The sequence below is a fragment of the Salminus brasiliensis genome, chromosome 9 (assembly GCF_030463535.1).
Source record: "Salminus brasiliensis chromosome 9, fSalBra1.hap2, whole genome shotgun sequence".
NCBI lineage: Eukaryota > Metazoa > Chordata > Actinopteri > Characiformes > Bryconidae > Salminus > Salminus brasiliensis.
This window is the reverse complement of record NC_132886.1, coordinates 2,635,330-2,655,864: the sequence shown is the minus strand read 5'-3', so window position 1 is coordinate 2,655,864 and position 20,535 is coordinate 2,635,330. Positions and strand designations below refer to the sequence as shown.

At 43.1% G+C, this 20,535-nt stretch overlaps 1 protein-coding gene across 1 annotated transcript in view; it reads left to right on the top strand.

Moving 5' to 3' along the window:
- The window catches only part of rock1 (Rho-associated, coiled-coil containing protein kinase 1), a 67,589-nt gene that overhangs the window by 11,542 nt on the left and 35,512 nt on the right, over window positions 1–20,535 (top strand). Inside the window, exons 2-4 of the mRNA XM_072687148.1 lie at window positions 13,031–13,112; window positions 18,138–18,238; window positions 19,099–19,236. Coding sequence (XP_072543249.1) covers window positions 13,031–13,112; window positions 18,138–18,238; window positions 19,099–19,236 — 321 coding nt within the window. The remainder of the gene's footprint in view (window positions 1–13,030; window positions 13,113–18,137; window positions 18,239–19,098; window positions 19,237–20,535) is intronic.

Here is a 20,535-nt window from a genome sequence, read left to right as displayed (position 1 = left end):
GTTCTCCGGCCGTGCGACACAACAGCGCTGTTTTTCCCCTCAGAAGTTTAGAGGACCAATGAATGGAGGCTTTTGCTTGGTGCCGCTGCCACCCCACCCACCGCTTAATAAAATTCCACGCTAATCAAATAACCTCTTGTCTTGCGCTCGCAGGGAGGGCAGTCGGGTGTGTGTGTGTGTGTGTGTGTGTGTGTGTGTGTGTGTGTGTGTGTGTAGCCGTGCCATTCTTTAGGACCCATGTATAGGATCCCTTGTGTGTTTAGGTGGGCCTAACCAAGCCTGCAGTTTGGCGGAGGGACGACGAGGAAAGAAAGTGCAGCAGGGCAGAAATGGGAGTCAGTCACAAGCGGCGGCAGTCGGCTTCGTCCGCCGGCTGGATTCTGGTCTTTCAGTGGAAAGAAAGGACTTGTGTTACGGCGCTGGGGTTTTCCTTTCTGCTGCCGATGGTAAAGGCAGGAGATCCGGCTGTTTACTTTAGTGCAGTGTAACGCTCCGGACAGCGGGCCAAACCAGACGTGGCATGAGTCTGTTTACACAGGCTAGCCATGTTCAGAGTGCAGGGTTCAATCAAATAAGGCTACAATGTGCTCACTCTGCCCTTCCAACAAATAAGTAGCCTTAATATGAGGAGGGTGAACGCTTCAGATGATCACTCTTCAAGGATATAAGACCTTCGCTTTCACATCATTCGCATCACATGTGGTTCACGAAATTGAGATCTCAAGGTCCCAGTTAAACCCAAAGAGCAATTATTGAATAAATTGATCTAATAATAATCACAATAATTGTGATTATTGCAGTAATAATTCATAGGATTGTGATGAACTGTGTTCCGGTGAATTCCAGGTACCTGCACCAATATACATTAACAACCCCAAAATCAATCATGTGATCGGCATCAGTGTAATTTTGATGAACTGGATTAATATACTGTGATTGATCGTGATTAACCGCACCAAAAATGTGATCGGCATCACCCAAGCAATTGAGTGTGATTATTGAAATTAGCTGCACAAAATAATACAATAAATAGCAGCTATGAAAAAGTGTGATTATTTGGAATTGACTACAAAAAGTAGTGCGAATCAGGATTAACTACGTAATAAAGCGATCCTCTGACTTTACAGTACTGATTAAGCACAACGAATTACATTAATTAGCTAATAATGGTGATGAGCTCCACACAATAATCTGTAAATAATATTGTTATTTTTTTATATTGTGTATATAGTGGTAATTTATCTACATTTTGCATCCGAGTGTCTTGCTATCCCTTTCTGCCCTGGCACTGAGAATGTCCCCGCTGTGGGACTAATAAAGGATTATCGTATCTTATAATGCAATCAATAGCAGCATCACAAAAGTGATCAATCTGAATTAACGAGGGCTGCTGCAGTTGAGCATCACATCAAGATTTTAAGCCGACGCTTCATTAAATTATTTTAATATATATATATATATATATATATATATATATATATATATATATATATATATATATATATATATGTGTGTATATATATATATGTGTGTGTGTATATATATATATATATATATATATATGTATGTATATATATATATATATATGTGTGTGTATATATATATATATATATATATATATATATATATATATATGTATGTATATATATATATGTGTATATATATATGTGTGTATATATATATATATATATATATATATGTGTGTATATATATATATATTTTTTTTGTTATTATATTGTTTTTTATGCCTTTTATTAGGGTTGAACTGATACAGATTCGGTATCGGCAGTAGATGTATCAGTAGCCTGATGGTGGTGGGAGAGTGCATGTGCTCATATGAGTTGGGCTTGTGTTTTGGGCGCTTCCTGAGTTGTGTAGTCTGATCCCGTAATCCTGTTCAGGGTGTGGCTGCTGGACGTTTGCTCAGACGGCGTGAGACACCCAGTCTATTTGTAATCTGTTAGGACTGTAAAAGTGGTGTAGTGAATAAAGGCCTTAATGGAACAGGGAGTCAGTAACCATCGTAATTTAGCCCAACGCTAATGATTTAAATAAAGCTAAATAGAGATCGAGCAATATGGGATTTTCTATACCTCATGCCGATGTTTAGAGGTCAGAGTCAGCCGAAGTGTGCTGCCGATATACCGGGTTAGCTAAAATATCACACACACAAGTGAAGCTACACTTGATAATTTTACATATAGTAAATATATGGCTTTGAAATATCACAATTTAAGCCTTACCTTTATCTACCAGGACTAAAGTTTTGGCTTGGGGCAGCACGTTCCACAGGGCTGCCCGCAGACGTGCCCGAATTAACATCTTAACTACTAAACACGGATATCAGCCGATACCGATAAACTTAAAAAATGGCAAATATTGGCCCGATATATCGGCCGACCTCTAAATATGATTTAGCATTAATCAGATCAAATTCAGTCATTCACATCATAAACTAAACCATTCTGAGGTCCAAATTTCAGTCCTAGCCAGTTTTAGAGCAGGTAATACAGGCTATAGTACTCTCTCTCACACACACACACACACACACACACACACACACACACACACACACAGCCTCAGTAAAGCATGCAGTGCAGCGCTGCCTGGCTTATCTGTCGGAGGGACTTATCAGCAGCGCTCAGAGCTCCTCAGAGCTCCTCCACTGATTGAATTCCTGCTGCTGTTCCGGTACGCCTGACTGGCGTTGGTGCAGCACCGTGTAGAACCATAATTGGCCCAGTTCTGTGTATCAGATCTGCTCTTGTCCTCGCGTCCTCCTGGATGTAGGAACATGCTGTAAATGATGATGGCGTGCTAGGCGTGGCTGATGCTTTTTCTGATGCAGGATGCTTGGAGTATTATGTACAGTATTATGAATATTATATGATCATCCTCCTACTGCTGTATATGTCTGTAGTTGAGGCCACACCGCCAGTGGAGAGCAGAGTTCTGGTAGTGTGAGGGGAGGCAGTGAGCCTCATATGAACATGGGCTGAGGGTAAAAAGCAGAACTTATGGTGTTATGAATGAGGAAACTGTTACTGGCTGACATGGCGTATGTTTACAGATATAGTCCTGCCTTTAAACGAAAAGAGCCAATCAGCTGGCTGGTTATGGATAAAGTTACGCCTTTAGACAAAACGAGCCAATCAGCTGACTGGTTACGGATAAAGTCCCGCCTTTAGACAAACCGAGCCAATCAGCGGACTGGTTATGGATAAAGTCCCGCCTTTAGACTAACCAAACGGAGCCAATCAGCTGGCTGGTTATGGATAAAGTTACGCCTTTAGACAAACCGAGCCAATCAGCGGACTGGTTATGGATAAAGTCCCGCCTTTAGCGAACAGAGCCAATCAGTTGGCTGGTTATGGATAAAGTCCCGCCTTTAGACTAACCAAACGGAGCCAATCAGCTGGCTGGTTATGGATAAAGTTACGCCTTTAGACAAACCGAGCCAATCAGCGGACTGGTTATGGATAAAGTCCCGCCTTTAGCGAACAGAGCCAATCAGCTGGCTGGTTATGGATAAAATCCCGCCTTTAGACAAACGGAAACAATTAGCTTGCTGGTTACGGATAAAGTCCCGCCCCTTAACAAAGTCTTTCTGTTTGCTGTTTCCAAATAAAATCCTGACAACGGAGCCAATCAGCTGACTGGTTACGGATATAGTCCCGCCTTTAGACAAACCTAGCCAATCAGCTGGCTGGTTATGCTTAGACCGTGTCAAAATAAGTCACTAATGCAAACGAAGCAGAAACACCAAATCCCTTCAGACTGAAAACTAAAATTACTGTCTTAATATTATCTCCCTTTTTGATATTTACAGATACAAAAACTGAGAGATTGATCAAAGGAAATATGTCTTATATTCATAGGAAAGTTCATTAACCCTGAATTTTTGAACAACAACAAATTTTACTCGTGGAAATCGTGAAATCGCCTCCTCGTATAAACTCTAGCTAGTCCTAGACCTCAGTTCCACCCTAGCTCTCTAAATGTTCAGTATGAACAGAGCTCCACTAAATGTACGCTATATGGACTAAAGTATTGGGACGCGTGCACTATTCCCCCTATAGGAGCTTTTCTGACCTCCCATTCTAACCCTATAGGCATTGCTACTGCCACGTGTCTGCCATCTGCTGGGTTGCGAGTGCTTGCTGTAGTTGTCTTGTCTGTGCCGGTAAGGTGGGGTGAGGTGTTCATTAAGTGGTTGCCCAAAAGCGTCCATGCTCTCGCTTTTCCCAGCGTTCATTTATTTAGAGTCATTTTTTACATTCTCAGCACGTTCTCCAGTGACCGTTTCACTCCGCTGGCTACCAGCATGTAGATGATGGTGGTGCAGATACCAAAACATGCTGATGTTGCTGTTTGAGCTGCAGCGAGTGTCTGACCGACCAATAATGTAATGTTTTGGTAATTAGCATGTCAGTCGGGTTTGGGCTGAGCTGTGAGAGAGGCTGGATTGTCTTCAGTGGGGCCATGTTCTCACGTCAGAACCCATTCAACCCCCTGACTGGCCTACAAAGCCAAGACTGGACCAGCCAGCCCCTCCGTACTTGATGGCGATGGTCAAAAGAGCCCAATCTGCACCTTCCAGCTTCAAGTACGGCTCGGCTCGACCCGCCATCCTTTAAGATCCACAGAAGACGAGCGTCCAGACCTTTTACTGTCCTGCACCGAAGTGGTGGAACGAGCTTCCCCTGGGTGTCCGAACGCTCGCTGTCCTCAAACCCAGACTGAAGACCCTCCTCCTCTGAGAGTGGGGATAGCTGGGGGCAGCTGGGAATAATGCCTGTTAATGACGCCTAGAGGCCGCCAAAGGACACTCTGCTAGAGCACAGCGGTAAAAACAAAGGATCGGAATAAAGGATCGAGCTTATATAGCTTCATTAAAATATGTCGTCCTGTTGTCTTAAACTGTTTGTCTAGGGGACGTCTGGCTAGTAGGTGGAAATTGGAAAAGCCTACATATAAGTAGTTATTCCTTATTTATTTATTTATTTATATATTTTTGGGGGGTTTTCCTTTCCTAAAGCAAACTGAAGCTCCATTCACCGGCTTCTACAGACACGGCAGCATCGGAATGAGCCACAAATCCACATCGTGAAGTTTACACCTCTAATTACTGTAAACAGAACCCTGCCCATGCTGCTGCGGCCTACTGGTCAGCTTAACGTGACTGTGTTTACTAGGTCAGCGGAGACTCTGCTAAGCCTGAGCCAAGCCCGAGGAATCCCTCGCGCTTCTGCCGGGCCTAGTTCGTCATGTGTTGCCGTGGAAGTGCTTGTGACAGTGCGTTTCCTTGGTTCGGAGGTTGTAAGCGAACAGGAGAGCGGAGTGTCCGCCTGACTAATCGAGGCGCTGGATCTTGGAGGACTTGGAGGAAAGTCTGACGTGCTTTCAGTGATGGGTGCATGACGTTTACATGGTCTGATGTTGATGAGCCACGCTCGAGATGCAGTTGATCAGTCAGGACAGGGTCTGGCGCCTGAACTTTGTGATGCGGTAAAGCTAATGTAGCTAACAAGTGATTGTAATGTAGCTAACACCTACTGTCCAGGGAAGAAGGTGGCTTTCTGCTAGATTTTGGAGGAGCATTGCTGTGAGGATTTGATTGCATTCAGCAACGAGAGCGTTAGTCAGGATGCTAGATCATCCCAAAAGTACTGGATGGAGCTCCACTACCATCATTCCAGAGAACACAGCTCTTCCACTGCTCCACAGCTCAATGCTGGGGGGCTTTACACCCCTCCACTAGCCCACGCCTGGCATTATTAGGCAGCATTAAGCCGATAGGGTCATCTAGTTGATCTGCTCCATTGACCGTACTTCTCTACAGGGTCTAGACAAGCTGTGTCCTATGTGTCAACAATGGGTGCAATTTAAAGTAGATGAGTGCATTCATTAGAAGGGGTGTCCACAAACTTTTGGTTTTATATATAATGTCATTCTTATATGTATGTATGTATATATGGTATATATGGTTATCTGCCACCCCTGATTGCCCGGACGTGAACATGCTGATTTCTATGCTTGGTCGAAACCCAGTGTAAGGTCTTGGAACTACAGAAGTGGCAATCCTCTGGGCCCAAGCATAACGCGCCGCTATGGAGCCAGAGCTCCACTTGTGGACGTTGTATTTAGGGTGGTTTGTATTTATAGTAGATGGTACGTCCCAAACGAAGATTTCCAAATTGACCATTTGACCTCTGCATATTAAGCAACAGATTTTTAACAATAAGTCCAGCATCTACTTCATTGGTGCCGGTCATTTAGCTTGTCCCGTCATGGTGTCGTAATTCATTCACCGAAGTCGAGAATCTCGCTTGTCACTATGATGCTGCTTGTTGCTAAATCACAGCTACAGATCGCCTCCACCCACAGGAAATGACTTGGTCGCCTGTTGCTCCAGCACCTTGTCGTATGACGGCTTGTGAGCTACGGCCTGAGCTAATCAGGGTGACTTCAGGGCGAATTTCGGAACTGGAGTCAGGCTGTGCGTTTTTACTGTTGGTCGTACCCTGAATTCACGCCGGCCCTGAGGAAGAATGGCCTCCTTTGTGCAGGCCGGGAGATGCTGAGGGCCTTTTGCATGATGCTGCGGCTCCGCTGGCTAAATTTGGTTGCAGCTGAGCGAGAGGTGGTGATAGGGGGAGGAGCAGTTTTCACTAAGGTCCTGTACCCACTGCTACTCAACTGGAAAGTAAAGATGTGGTCATGTGGCACATGGAAACTTCAGCATTCCCACAGCTGGAAAAAGTGCCCTCTCTCTGCCGCCCCTCCTGCCTGTGCGGGTTCAGTGCAGATCTTTTTAAATGCCACCTCGAACCAATATCCAACCCAGTGTTTCACTTCTGATCCCCCTTTTTCTGCAGACTGCTACACACCGAGTTCCCTCTCCAGAGAGAACATCTGTAGAACACATATTAGCCTGGTTACATAAGTAGTTCATATGTGTACTGCATGAAATTATACGTAACGATTATATCATTTACAGGCAGTTAAATGACCTTTTAATAACTTTTTTAAAATAATAAAGCTACAATAACTAGGGCAACTACTGAATGTTGAATTATCCTTAATATTAACATCCTCTATATTGAATAGCTCACAAATTAAAACTATTTTAAAATGGTTTTAAAAGCTATTTAAATATAATTTTATAAAGTCTTAATATTTTATAATGCTTAAAAAAGACATTACAAAATTGTCTCTTTAGAATAATTTTAAAACAAGCTATTCAGTATTAATGATATTAGAGCTTCATACTGGATATTAATGATATTAGAGCTTCATACTGGATATTAATGATATTAGAGCTTCATTCTGGATATTAATGTCATTAGAGCTTCATTCTGGATATTAACGTTATTAGAGCTTCATACTGGATATTAATGTTATTAGAACTTCATACTGGATATTAATGTTATTAGAACTTCATACTGGATATTAATGATATTAGAGCTTCATACTGGATATTAATGTTATTAGAACTTCATACTGGATATTAATGATATTAGAGCTTCATACTGGATATTAATGATATTAGAGCTTCATTCTGGATATTGATGCTATTAGAGCTTCATACTGGATATTGATGCTATTAGAGCTTCATACTGGATATTGATGCTATTAGAGCTTCATACTGGATATTGATGCTATTAGAGCTTCATACTGGATATTGATGCTATTAGAGCTTCATACTGGATATTGATGCTATTAGAGCTTCATACTGGATATTGATGCTATTAGAGCTTCATACTGGATATTGATGCTATTAGAGCTTCATACTGGATATTGATGCTATTAGAGCTTCATACTGGATATTGATGCTATTAGAGCTTCATACTGGATATTGATGCTATTAGAGCTTCATACTGGATATTGATGCTATTAGAGCTTCATACTGGATATTGATGCTATTAGAGCTTCATACTGGATATTGATGCTATTAGAGCTTCATACTGGATATTGATGCTATTAGAGCTTCATACTAACTTAGAAAACTCCTCTAACCTCTGCAGGCTGGCTCTGTAGCCACTCTAAAGATATTGTGAAGCTGGAGGTGCATTAAGAAACAGCTAGAGCTTGTGGTTCATTCATAGAAGCTGCTCTGCTCATATCTGTGGTTTTATCTCTCTCAAGGTTCTCGCACATGACTGGGAGCCGACTTCTACTGATAAAGCCTGACAGCCTTTATTAAGCAGCCTGGAAGCTTCTGCTCTCACACTGCTGTGTAATACAACCAGTCACGGGCGCTGGGGCCGCTGTCTGAACCAGGGTGTTTTTACATATTTGTCACACAGATGTTTCAGATAATTCACTTAATTTTAATGAGATAAAGACATGAGAGAATGCATGAGAGAATCCTGTGTAGCTTCTAAATTAATATTTCATTTATTAAAAATAAAGATTTTTGCACCCGCGTTAAAACGCCACCCTTTTCCTACACCTCCATGTTCGTCAATAAGGCCTGAGGTGACCATGACCCTGCCTCTGGTTGTCCTTAATTGGAGCACTTTTGGTAGGTACTGACCACTGCATACTGGGAGCACCCCTCATAACCTGTCTGATGTTTTGGTGGAGATGTTCTGACCCAGTCATTATCTAGAACATCTGAGTGTCTGATTCTTTTGCCTTCACTCGCTGCCTAATATGTAGACCCACTCCTTAACCCGGATCATCAGTGGTTTTAATGTTGTGGCTGATTGGTGTATATCTACATGATCAGCATGCAGCGGTATAGTGTGCTTTTAGAATGAGGCAGCCAGTCATAACAGGGCTCCATTTACATATGTTAGTCTTAAAGGGACAGTGACGGGACCGGCCGGTTGAGTCGTAAGGGACGCAGCGAGGCTGGAAAGTGGGAGAGGACAGTTCTTGGCTCTTGGGCCTCTGTGTTCCTGTTATTCCCATGAGAGTCCTCTTCTACTTTCTTCTGCCTTCTTTGTTTCTTCACTTTCTTCAGCCTTTGTTCCTCCGGCTCCATCCCGCCCTTCCTAAAGCTCGGGGCCTGACTCAGGACGGGCGAAAATAAAAAGCCCACTTGTGCCCCCCTCCCCTCTCCTCCCCTCCCCTCCCCGGCCCGGCTGTGTGGAAAGCTTGTTTGGCCACATTCTTAAAATAGCTCTCTGACGTGTACCGTCCTGCTGAGGAATGCGGCTGTGGCCGTCCACTGCGCTCTCAGGCAGGAAGTTATGCAAACGTGCCTTGTTGCTGAGCGCCACTGCCTGTCTGATTGGCCGCCTGCAGGCCGCGCTGACCCAGCCCTTCTCCAGCGCCCGTTTAGATCACCTGTGTTTTGGCTTTTGTTGTGGGTGTCAGTGACCTCTTCTGCTTCCGCCCTGGGTGATGGTGTGCTCAGGGTTCAGTGTGTTTCTGCTCAAATATGTCATAGATAATAAAGTAATAAGGTCTGTATTGTACAGTTGATCCTTTATTTATTATAATATTTATTACATTATATATTTGCCTTTATTAAATGCAATGTTTTAATTTTATTAATGCACATTTATAACCCTTATTAATGCTCATATAGGAATTTTATTGTAGTTTTTATATATATTTTTTTGCTCATTGTATATAAACATAGCATATATATATATATATTTATCCTATATATAATTTTTAACCTATTGTACATGCTCAGTCTGACCCTGTATACCCTCACCCCTGATCTGGCCCTACATATACTTACTGACCCTTACACACTCAGTCTGACCCTATATACCCTTTCTGACCCTTACACACCTGATCTTATCCCATTTACCCTCACGGTCTCCTATACAGTTGATCTGATCCTATGTACCTTTTCTGAATTTGCATACCAGGTCTGATCTTATATACCCTTTCTGACCCTTATGCACCAGGTCTGAACCTATATACCCTTTCTGACCCTTATGCACCAGGTCTGATCTTATATACCCTTTCTGACCCTTATGCACCAGGTCTGATCTTATATACCCTTTCTGACCCTTATGCACCAGGTCTGATCTTATATACCCTTTCTGACCCTTATGCACCAGGTCTGATCTTATATACCCTTTCTGACCCTTATGCACCAGGTCTGAACCTATATACCCTTTCTGACCCTTATGCACCAGGTCTGAACCTATATACCCTTTCTGACCCTTATGCACCAGGTCTGATCTTATATACCCTTTCTGGCCCTTATGCACCAGGTCTGATCTTATATACCCTTTCTGACCCTTATGCACCAGGTCTGAACCTATATACCCTTTCTGACCCTTATGCACCAGGTCTGATCTTATATACCCTTTCTGACCCTTATGCACCAGGTCTGAACCTATATACCCTTTCTGACCCTTATGCACCAGGTCTGAACCTATATACCCTTTCTGACCCTTATGCACCAGGTCTGAACCTATATACCCTTTCTGACCCTTATGCACCAGGTCTGATCCTATATACCCTTTCTGACCCTTATGCGCCAGGTCTGAACCTATATACCCTTTCCTGGCCCTTATGCGCCAGGTCTGAACCTATATACCCTTTCCTGGCCCTTATGCGCCAGGTCTGAACCTATATACCCTTTCCTGGCCCTTATGCGCCAGGTCTGAACCTATATACCCTTTCCTGGCCCTTATGCGCCAGGTCTGAACCTATATACCCTTTCCTGGCCCTTATGCGCCAGGTCTGAACCTATATACCCTTTCCTGGCCCTTGCATACTAGGTCTGATACTATATACAATTACTGACATTTACACACACAGTCAGATGCTATATACTCTTACTGACCCTTGGACTGACCCTTATGCTCTCACTCTGACCCTTGCATATCTGATCTCACCCTAAATTTGATACGTCAGAGGACCTTGGGCATTAATGATATGCTGCTATGCTGCTCATGGGACGTTCATGCTTATGTGGTTTCTGACAATGTGTGACCTGCTGTGAAGTGAGGAGTACTATATGGCCAAAAGTATTGGGACACACATGTCATTCACTCCTGTTGCCACAGATTAAGCTCCAAATCTGCTGTTAGAGATGCAAAAACTCCATATTGATGCACCAATCTCCTGTAGGTGTCTCAATACTTCTGTCCATGTAGTGTATGTGCCTGAATGGGCTGATTGGTGGGCTATATGCTTGAGACACCGAACATGTCTCAGCAGATTCGAGGGGATGGTCATTGCTCAGGGTGGTGATTCTGGGGTCACTCCAGTGTCCTGCTGGAGCGCTCCGCTGCCTCTGTGACTGCGCGGGCTAATTGTGAGAGACGTGCAGGATTACAGTAGATTAGCCTAAATCCTGCTGATGTCACTTGTGCCACGGCTAAGTTGGAATCGCTCGCTTGCGGCTTTGCGGCCTTTAACTGGTTCTTTCCACTCGTTGGTGCCAGCGGGGACGTGATGGTCTCCCTGTTCCCTTTGAGCTACTGGGAGAGTTTAAACAGAAGCACAGTCCAGTAGCACTTTCTACACCTGGGTTTTTATTAGAAGGACATATTCATAAATTAAAAAATGGACAAAAGTATTGGGACACCTGCTCATTCAGTGTGTATTCTGAAGCCAAAAGTATTCAAAAGAGTTCATCTGTCTGTCTCTACAGTCCAGGGAAGCAGCACTGCAAATTGCGGATTTGATTGCACACAGCGACCACAGCTTTAGTTAGGTCAGGGTGTTGTATGATTTGATCAACACCTCACCTCATTCCCACCTCATCCTAAAAGTACTGGACAGTTCTTCCACTGCTCCACAGCTCCTCATTGCTGGGGGGCTTTATACCCCTCTAGCCCACACCTGGCATTAGGCATAGCCAAGCTAACGCTAATGGACCTTACACAGCAAATCGTCGCAGTTTATTTGGATGTCGGTAAATGATTTTGGTCAATCCAGCAATCGTAGGGTAGCTCCTCCCATAGATATTGCAGTTTCCTGGAGTATTAAAACAGTGCAGCCAATCAGAACACAGCTCGTTTACATATCTCTGCTGGTGATGATTGCTTATTGGCTGTAAAGCCACACATTATTTTTATTTTTATTATTTTATTGTTTTGATATTTGTATTTTGCAGCACTGCAGAATACCGTAGTTTTATGTGTGTGTCTGTGAAAAGAAAAAAAACGTAAAATATATATATCTTTTATTTATTTTATTTTTTTCCACACACACACACACACACACACACATATATATACATACATACATACATACATATATTACACACAGCTTGCCGCTTTTGCTCAAAAGGGGACCAGGATCTCTGTAAAGCTGCTCTGTGTTGACATTCGTTGTGAAAAGTCTCTATAAGTGAATTTAAAAAGTGAAGCTAATTGAGGCTATAAAGCAGACAAGGCCAGGAAAAGATGATCGAAGTGCTTCCAGCTCCCCAGCTCCCACCAAAATGTGCACAAATTGTTGGATTTGCTAAAATATTTCATGCTATTGAGGCTAGAGCTCGGCGGTATGACGATATTTTATCCTATCGTGATATCATTTTGTTATCATGATGCGCAATATGCTTTTATGAGTAAATCGTGGAGATCGTCAGTGCTTAAAGAGCCCTGATTATCTGCTCGTTTCATTACAGAGTGTAATCAGTCTTTTTAATTCAGTGTAGTGAAGCATGTTTTGAGTGAAGATCACTGTACTCAGTGTAATGCAGTTCTTTTATTTTACGCTGACGGTGCATTTTGTCTACATGATGAAATATTACAGTAAATATCGTAAATCATAATATGTCTTTAAATATCGCGATATAACATTTGTCCATATCGCCTAGATCTACCATTGAGGCTAGTTCAGTCTGACAGACTGAGGTCGGTCAGGTTGTTGACGGTCATTGTGTTTAGTGGTCAGCTGATTTGAACCCAGTTGAAGTTCTGTCTAAACTGCATTAAATAAGAGCTCCTCTGCAGCATCCCGTTTGCTGTGAAGTGAAGTCCCAGTTTTTAATGATGCTGGTGTAGAAGAAGTGTGTGTATCAGGCTTTATCATGCTGTGTTATTAATGTGTGTGTGTGTGTGTGTGTGTGTGTGTGTGTGTGTGTGTGGTGTTTTCGCAGGACGGTTTGGACGCTCTGGTCTATGACCTGGATTTCCCCGCCTTGAGGAAGAACAAAAGCATCGACAACTTCTTAAGCAGATGTGAGTGTGTCTGTTGTTCGGCCGGGTTCTCCCTGTGTGATTTCCATCAGAGCAGAACAATCAGAGCAGCGCGGCTCTGGGGGGCATGACTCCCAGTGGTCCGCAAGTACGTGCACCTAAGCATTTAGGTCTCCATGACGTCTGCTGATCATTATCAGTCTACCTGTAATTAACTCTATATAACATTAGAATAAACCCAAATAAACATAAAGTCAGTGTTCAGTGAGAGTGTCTACCTGTAATTAACTCTATATAACATTAGAATAAACCCAAGTAAACATAAAGTCAGTGGTCAGTGAGAGCGTCTACCTGTAATTAACTCTATATAACATTAGAATAAACCCAAATAAACATAAAGTTAGTGGTCAGTGAGAGTGTCTACCTGTAATTAACTCTATATAACATTAGAATAAACCCAAATAAGCATAAAGTCAGTGGTCAGTGAGAGTGTCTACCTGTAATTAACTCTATATAAACATTAGAATAAACCCAAATAAACATAAAGTCAGTGGTCAGTGAGAGTGTCTACCTGTAATTAACTCTATATAACATTAGAATAAACCCAAGTAAACATAAAGGCAGTGGTCAGTGAGAGTGTCTACCTGTAATTAACTCTATATAACATTAGAATAAACCCAAATGAACATAGTCAGTGGTCAGTGAGAGTGTCTACCTGTAATTAACTCTATATAACATTAGAATAAACCCAAATAAACATAAAGCCAGTGGTCAGTGAGAGTGTCTACCTGTAATTAACTCTATATAACATTAGAATAAACCCAAATGAACATAGTCAGTGGTCAGTGAGAGTGTCTACCTGTAATTAACTCTATATAACATTAGAATAAACCCAAATAAACATAGTCAGTGGTCAGTGAGTGTCTACCTGTAATTAACTCTATATAACATTAGAATAAACACAAATAAACATAGTCAGTGATCAGTGAGTGTCTACCTGTAATTAACTCTATATAACATTAGAATAAACACAAATAAACAGTCAGTGATCAGTGAGAGTGTCTACCTGTAATTAACTCTATATAACATCAGAATAAACCCAAATAAACATAAAGTCAGCGGTCAGTGAGAGTGTCTACCTGTAATTAACTCTATATAACATTAGAATAAACCCAAATAAACATAGTCAGTGGTCAGTGAGAGTGTCTACCTGTAATTAACTCTATATAACATTAGAATAAACCCAAATAAACATAAAGTCAGTGATCAGTGAGAGTGTCTACCTGTAATTAACTCTATATAACATTAGAATAAACCCAAATAAACATAGTCAGTGATCAGTGAGAGTGTCTACCTGTAATTAACTCTATATAACATTAGAATAAACCCAAATAAACATAAAGTCAGTGATCAGTGAGAGTGTCTACCTGTAATTAACTCTATATAATATTAGAATAAACCCACTCCAACAGTCCGTGGACAGTGTACAGACGAGGACTGTGGGAAGGTGCTGTACGAGTTAGAGTGAGTAGCTGAGCGCTGGGGTTTCTTATGAGAGGGTTGTAAGAGGGTGGGGTTAGTAATCAGGGGTCTGTATGGAGGGGGGAGGCATGGGGTCCTGTTTTTTGGGTCAGCACCCACCATCGGACCGGGACACCATTGTGTCTGCTCTTCAGTGTTTCCCCCCCAACAAAAGAGCTTTCAGGCTCGCCAGCTTGGTGACCCACATGATCCACTACACATCCATACACACACACACACACACACACACACACACACTGTGAAAGCGTCCGTTAGGGGTTGGGGGGCTGCTGGGAGCTGTTTGTGGGGGTGCGAGGTGCTTTCGTATCTCAGTATGACTCACAGCTTTACGTGCAGCAGCTCTAGAGACACAGCGGTTCTGACCTTCAGCACCTGATAGCCAGCGCCCGCATCCTGGGGCTGAACGGCTGTATCGGGGTTTCTGGCCCCCCTTTTTTTTCACTGTGGGTCTGGTGTACACTTCCAAGCTGTAGAAGGGATCTAGCTGCAATTCTGTTAACCTCAGAGATGCTGGTGGTAAAACTGAGGATCTGTCATTACCCTCTCAACAAGTTTTGTGGTGTTGACAATTTTCCAGCACACACACACACACACACACACACACATGATTATTATTCTCATTAATTTTTATTATAGTCATTATATATATAGATAGATATAGATAGATAATAAATCTAATTTTTATCATTTGAAGAGTGAGGATTTCTTATTGTCTGATGCATTAAAGCAGCTGTCATTAATTATTATTATTTATTATTTTAATTCATTAAATGATATTTTTTCAGACATAAAGGAGAACTGGTCTCATCTGGAGACGTTTGCTGATTAAGACCTAATGCTCTACTGAGAGGAGAACACTAGTGTAATGAACACATCCTCAGGCTGCTAGAGCCAGCCCTGGTGTTTAGCCAAACCTGAGCTGCTCCAGCCCTCTTAGATATCAGCTCCTGCCCCAGTGAAGGCTCTGTAGAGGTGGACCACGCCCAGCACAAGGCTGTTTCCTTCTGCTTCTTTACTAAATGATTTCAGCCAGGAGGGAAACTCCCATCTGCTCTGAGCGCTGCCACGTTGAAACTCTGGAAAGAGCTGGGATTGGCAGCTGGGCAGTTTGCCCAAGCCTTATTAGCCTGACGGCCTCAGGCATTTTTCCGGGTTGGTGGCTCTGACCGTCCACCTGCAGTATTACACCCATGTCAGTGACCACAGGATGTTTAAACCTCAACCAGCTGAGTTTTTTTTGAGTAGAGCATTGCTGTGAGGATTTGATTGCGTTGGATGTTGAATGATCACCACCCCCACCTCATCACCACCAACTCTTCCCATCTAAAAGTACTGGGTGGAGCTCCACCACCATCATTCCAGAGAACACAGTTCTTCCACAGCTCCTCAATGCTGGGGGGCTTTATACCCCTCTACTAGCCCACGCCTGGCATTATTAGGCAGCATGGTGCCAAAATTATTAGAAGGGGCGTCCACAAACGTTAGGACATGTAGTGTATGAACCTCCCACCAACTTACTGGGGAACTGTACTGGGGCCGCTTTTGGTAAACTGCCAAGTCAACGTAACCGGGATTTCCATTCTGGTTCACATTCACACTGGACTGTGTGTGTGTGTGTGTGTGTGTGTGTGTGTGTGTGTGTGTGTGTGTGTGTGAGAGAGAGAGAAAGTAGCTTAACAGTGCAGTGTGCCGGGTTCCCAGCATTAGGAATCTGCTGTTCCTGCCAGCTCTGTTCACAACAGCTGGATTCAGACCCCGTTATAATGACTCTGCTTTAATAGGCCTTTATTTTTAGCCGGACTGAACTCGGATGCCTTCACGCCCCCTCTCGCCCGCTGAGAGACTGTGCCAGTGGAGATCCGGGCGATCGAATCGGACCCGCTCTGTGGATGACCAAATTTGGCTGAATGTTATCTTTCCCTTACTAAGGTCCAGCTGCTGGCTAGATAAAGCTGCTATGGGCCGCGGTTCTGGTCGGCGCCGTTTCTTTGTAGTACAGGCTCTGTAGTTACGGCTCAGACTTCAGCTGGGCACTGCTGTAGCGTTTCACCTGTGATTACGCACTTTCTAAATAAACTAATAAATAGTTAAACTGGTTAGTTTTACCTTTCCAACCCAGTTAAACCAGTCGCATTTCACCAAAAACCCAGTTAAACCGGTCGCATTTCACCAAAAACCCAGTTAAACCAGTCACATTTCATCAAAATCCCAGTTAAACCAGTCACATTTCATCAAAATCCCAGTTAAACCGGTTAGCCTTTCTTCAAAACCCAGTTAAACCAGTCGCATTTCATCAAAAACCCAGTTAAACCAGTCACATTTCATCAAAATCCCAGTTAAACCGGTTAGCCTTTCTTCAAAACCCAGTTAAACCAGTCGCCGTCCACCAAAATCCCAGTTAAACCCAGTTAGCCTTTCTTGGAAACCCAGCTAAACCAGTCCAAGTCTGTTGGCGGTAGTTTTTGTACACAGTGTCTGTGTCTGTCCGTACTGGACGCGGGACCCCCTCCTCCTGTGTCTCACTGCTGAGGCTCCGCCCCCTTCCTGTAGGCGTGTTGGTGGAGCGTGCTGGGAGGCTGAATGGGAGGTCTGTTGAGAAGGGTTCGGCTGTGGGGGGAGAGGAGCAGAGCTTTAAAGGAAAGAGCTCATGAAGCGGCTCAGTGGGCCGAGATCAGACGCCTCCTGCATTAGACCACCGTACTGACCCTAATGGAGGAGCCTGAAACTCTGTACTGTGAGCTCTGTACGGTACCGGGTTCTGTAGGTCTCAGGAACGGTTATTTCCTCATGTGGAAGAATCAACACTCCGATCATATTTATCAGATGTTACTTCACAAAGCGTGAAAATGGCCAAAAAGACACACATATCTGAACTAGGTCAGTGAAATAGATCTGATTACATGTTTAGATTCAGAGGAAATCATCTTCACTGTTTCTGCACCTACTGACCTTTTCTTTGTGCCATGTTAAATGTATATTTGCTAATACTGTATACATACACACATACACACACACACACACACACACACACATATATATATATATTCATTTATTTATTTATTTATTTATTTTTGGTATATAGTACATTAATAAAGATTTGTGTATGAAATGTATTTTGGAATGTAATTATTTTAAGTACAAAACAGTATTATAATGTGTAAAAAAAAAATATATATATATATATGTGTGTGTGTGTATATATTAAAAGATATTACAAGTAATTAATCAAAATGTAACTGATGTGTATCGGCTTATTTCAGATCTACTGTTTAAGAGTGTTCGGCATCAGTGGGTTAGATGATCTGATGTCTCTCTCACTCTCTCACTCTCACTCTGTCTCTTTCTCTCTCTCTCTGTGTCTCTCTGTGTGTCTCTCTCTCTGTGTCTCTCTCTCTGTGTCTCTCACACTCTCTGTCTGTCTCTCTGTCTCTGTCTGTCTCTCTGTCTCTGTCTGTCTCTCTCTCTCTCTCTCTGTCTCTCTGTCTTTCTCTGTGTCTCTCTCTCTCTCTGTCTCTCTCTCTGTAGATAAGGACACGATCAGTAAAATTCGGGACCTGCGTATGAAAGCGGAGGACTATGAGGTGGTTAAAGTCATCGGCAGAGGAGCGTTTGGGGAGGTTCAGCTGGTAAGGTTTAATTCCTCTGCTTCATGGTTTGGGGACGGTCTGTAAATGAAAGCAGGACCTGGGCTTTCTGGGTGCTGTAGTTTTGGTGGCGGGGCCACCCTACAGGGGCCACCCTACACCCTACAGGTCTATAATGCTCTATAATGTTCCTATGTTCCTGTAGTGTATTACAGTCTGTCAGAATGAGCGTGTGGATCATATGAACATTATAGAGCATTATAGAGCGCCCCCTATGCTTCCTGTAGTGTATTACAGTCTGTCAGAATGAGCGTGTGGATCATATGAACATTATAGAGCATTATAGAGCGCCCCCTACGCTTCCTGTAGTGTATTACAGTCTGTCAGAATGAGCGTGTGGATCATATGAACATTATAGAGCATTATAGAGCGCCCCCTACGCTTCCTGTAGTGTATTACAGTCTGCCAGAATGAGCGTGTGGATCATATGAACATTATAGAGCATTATAGAGCGCCCCCTACACTTCCTGTAGTGTATTACAGCCTGTCAGAATGAGCGTGTGGATCATATGAACATTATAGAGCATTATAGAGCGCCCCCTACGCTTCCTGTAGTGTATTACAGTCTGTCAGAATGAGCGTGTGGATCATATGAACATTATAGAGCATTATAGAGCGCCCCCTACACTTCCTGTAGTGTATTACAGCCTGTCAGAATGAGCGTGTGGATCATATGAACATTATAGAGCATTATAGAGCGCCCCCTACGCTTCCTGTAGTGTATTACAGCCTGTCAGAATGAGCGTGTGGATCTTATGAAGATGGTAGAGGACGCTCTGTTTTTCTGTAAGTGCTGAACCTCGGTGGATAGCACCTTTATTTGAAATGATCTCTCTGTGCAGGTGAGGCACAAAGCCACCAGGAAGGTCTACGCCATGAAGCTCCTCAGCAAGTTTGAGATGATAAAGCGGTCGGACTCGGCTTTCTTCTGGGAGGAGAGGGACATCATGGCCTTCGCCAACAGCTCGTGGGTCGTGCAGGTATGGATTTTAGGATCAGTTGAATGTGTTGCACCTGAATAACCCCCCCACACCCCCTCCCCCCAAGTTCACCTCAATAATTGCATATTAACATGTCAAGTCAAGTCAAGTCAAGTCAAATTTATTTGTATAGCGCTTTTTACAACAGTTGTCGTCACAAAGCAGCTTTACATAATTATTACTTAATAAAGAACAGAGACAGAGAAGAAAGAAGAAATAACATGAAGGATCAAAGACCCCCGTGAGCAAGCCAACGGCGACAGTGGCAAGGAAAAACTCCCTCAGAGCTGGAGGAAGAAACCTTGGGAGGAACCAAGACTCACAAAGGGGACCCATCCTCCTCTGGCCAGACTGTTTTAAACATTAATGCTAAAAATTACCAAACCAGGTACAACAGAAAGTTAATAGTGGTGATATTAATAGTGTCAGACAGACACGAGTCCATCTAGGTTTCAGCACGGCCACCAAACAGGCAGCAGCGGCTGGCGGGTGAGCCATGGGTGGTGGCGGGTTGGGGGGGACCCGCTGGCTGGACTGGTAGGTGGCAGCTGGTTAGATGCAGGTAGAGGGGACCTCAGCGGGCAATCTTCCTGCAGATCTGAAACACTGCAGGATCTGAGAACTCGGACTCATAATTAATAATTAAGCCATTATCATTATCAACAGTAGTTTGATTGATTAATGTTCTGTTGCTATTTTATTTTCTACTTTACATTTAGTTCATATTTTTGCTTGTTTTTGTTAGTTTGTAAGTAAACTTTCAAGGTTAGAAGATGAAATCAATTTACCAATTATTCAAAGTAATTGAACTAAATGTTCATAAATCATTTTACTTCTCAGTTTAATAATTAAAGTCGATATCCTTCATTTTTATTGCATTTTATTGTTTTGAACAGCCTATTGATCCCAGATCTGCTCTGATTGTATCTCATTCAGAAAGCAGTTTGGTCTACAGCACCCCTTATAACTTCAGCGTGAGTGGGTGGGGCTAAACTGCTGTAGGCTGAATAGGCATATGTCTGTAAATAAGATACAAAGGTAAATAATAAATAATTAAATAATAAATAATACAAAAATAATTGGCTTTTTTTTGTGGGTTAGTTTCCATGTATGGACTGAGTAGCCATGTAGTTATAGTATAGTAGCCCCGGGTCTGGCGAGGGTACGGGGATGTAGCCCCAGGTCTGTCTGGCGAGGGTACGGGGACGTAGCCCCGGGTCTGTCTGGCGAGGGTACGGGGACGTAGCCCCGGGTCTGTCTGGCGAGTCTACAGGGACGTAGCCCCGGGTCTGTCTGGCG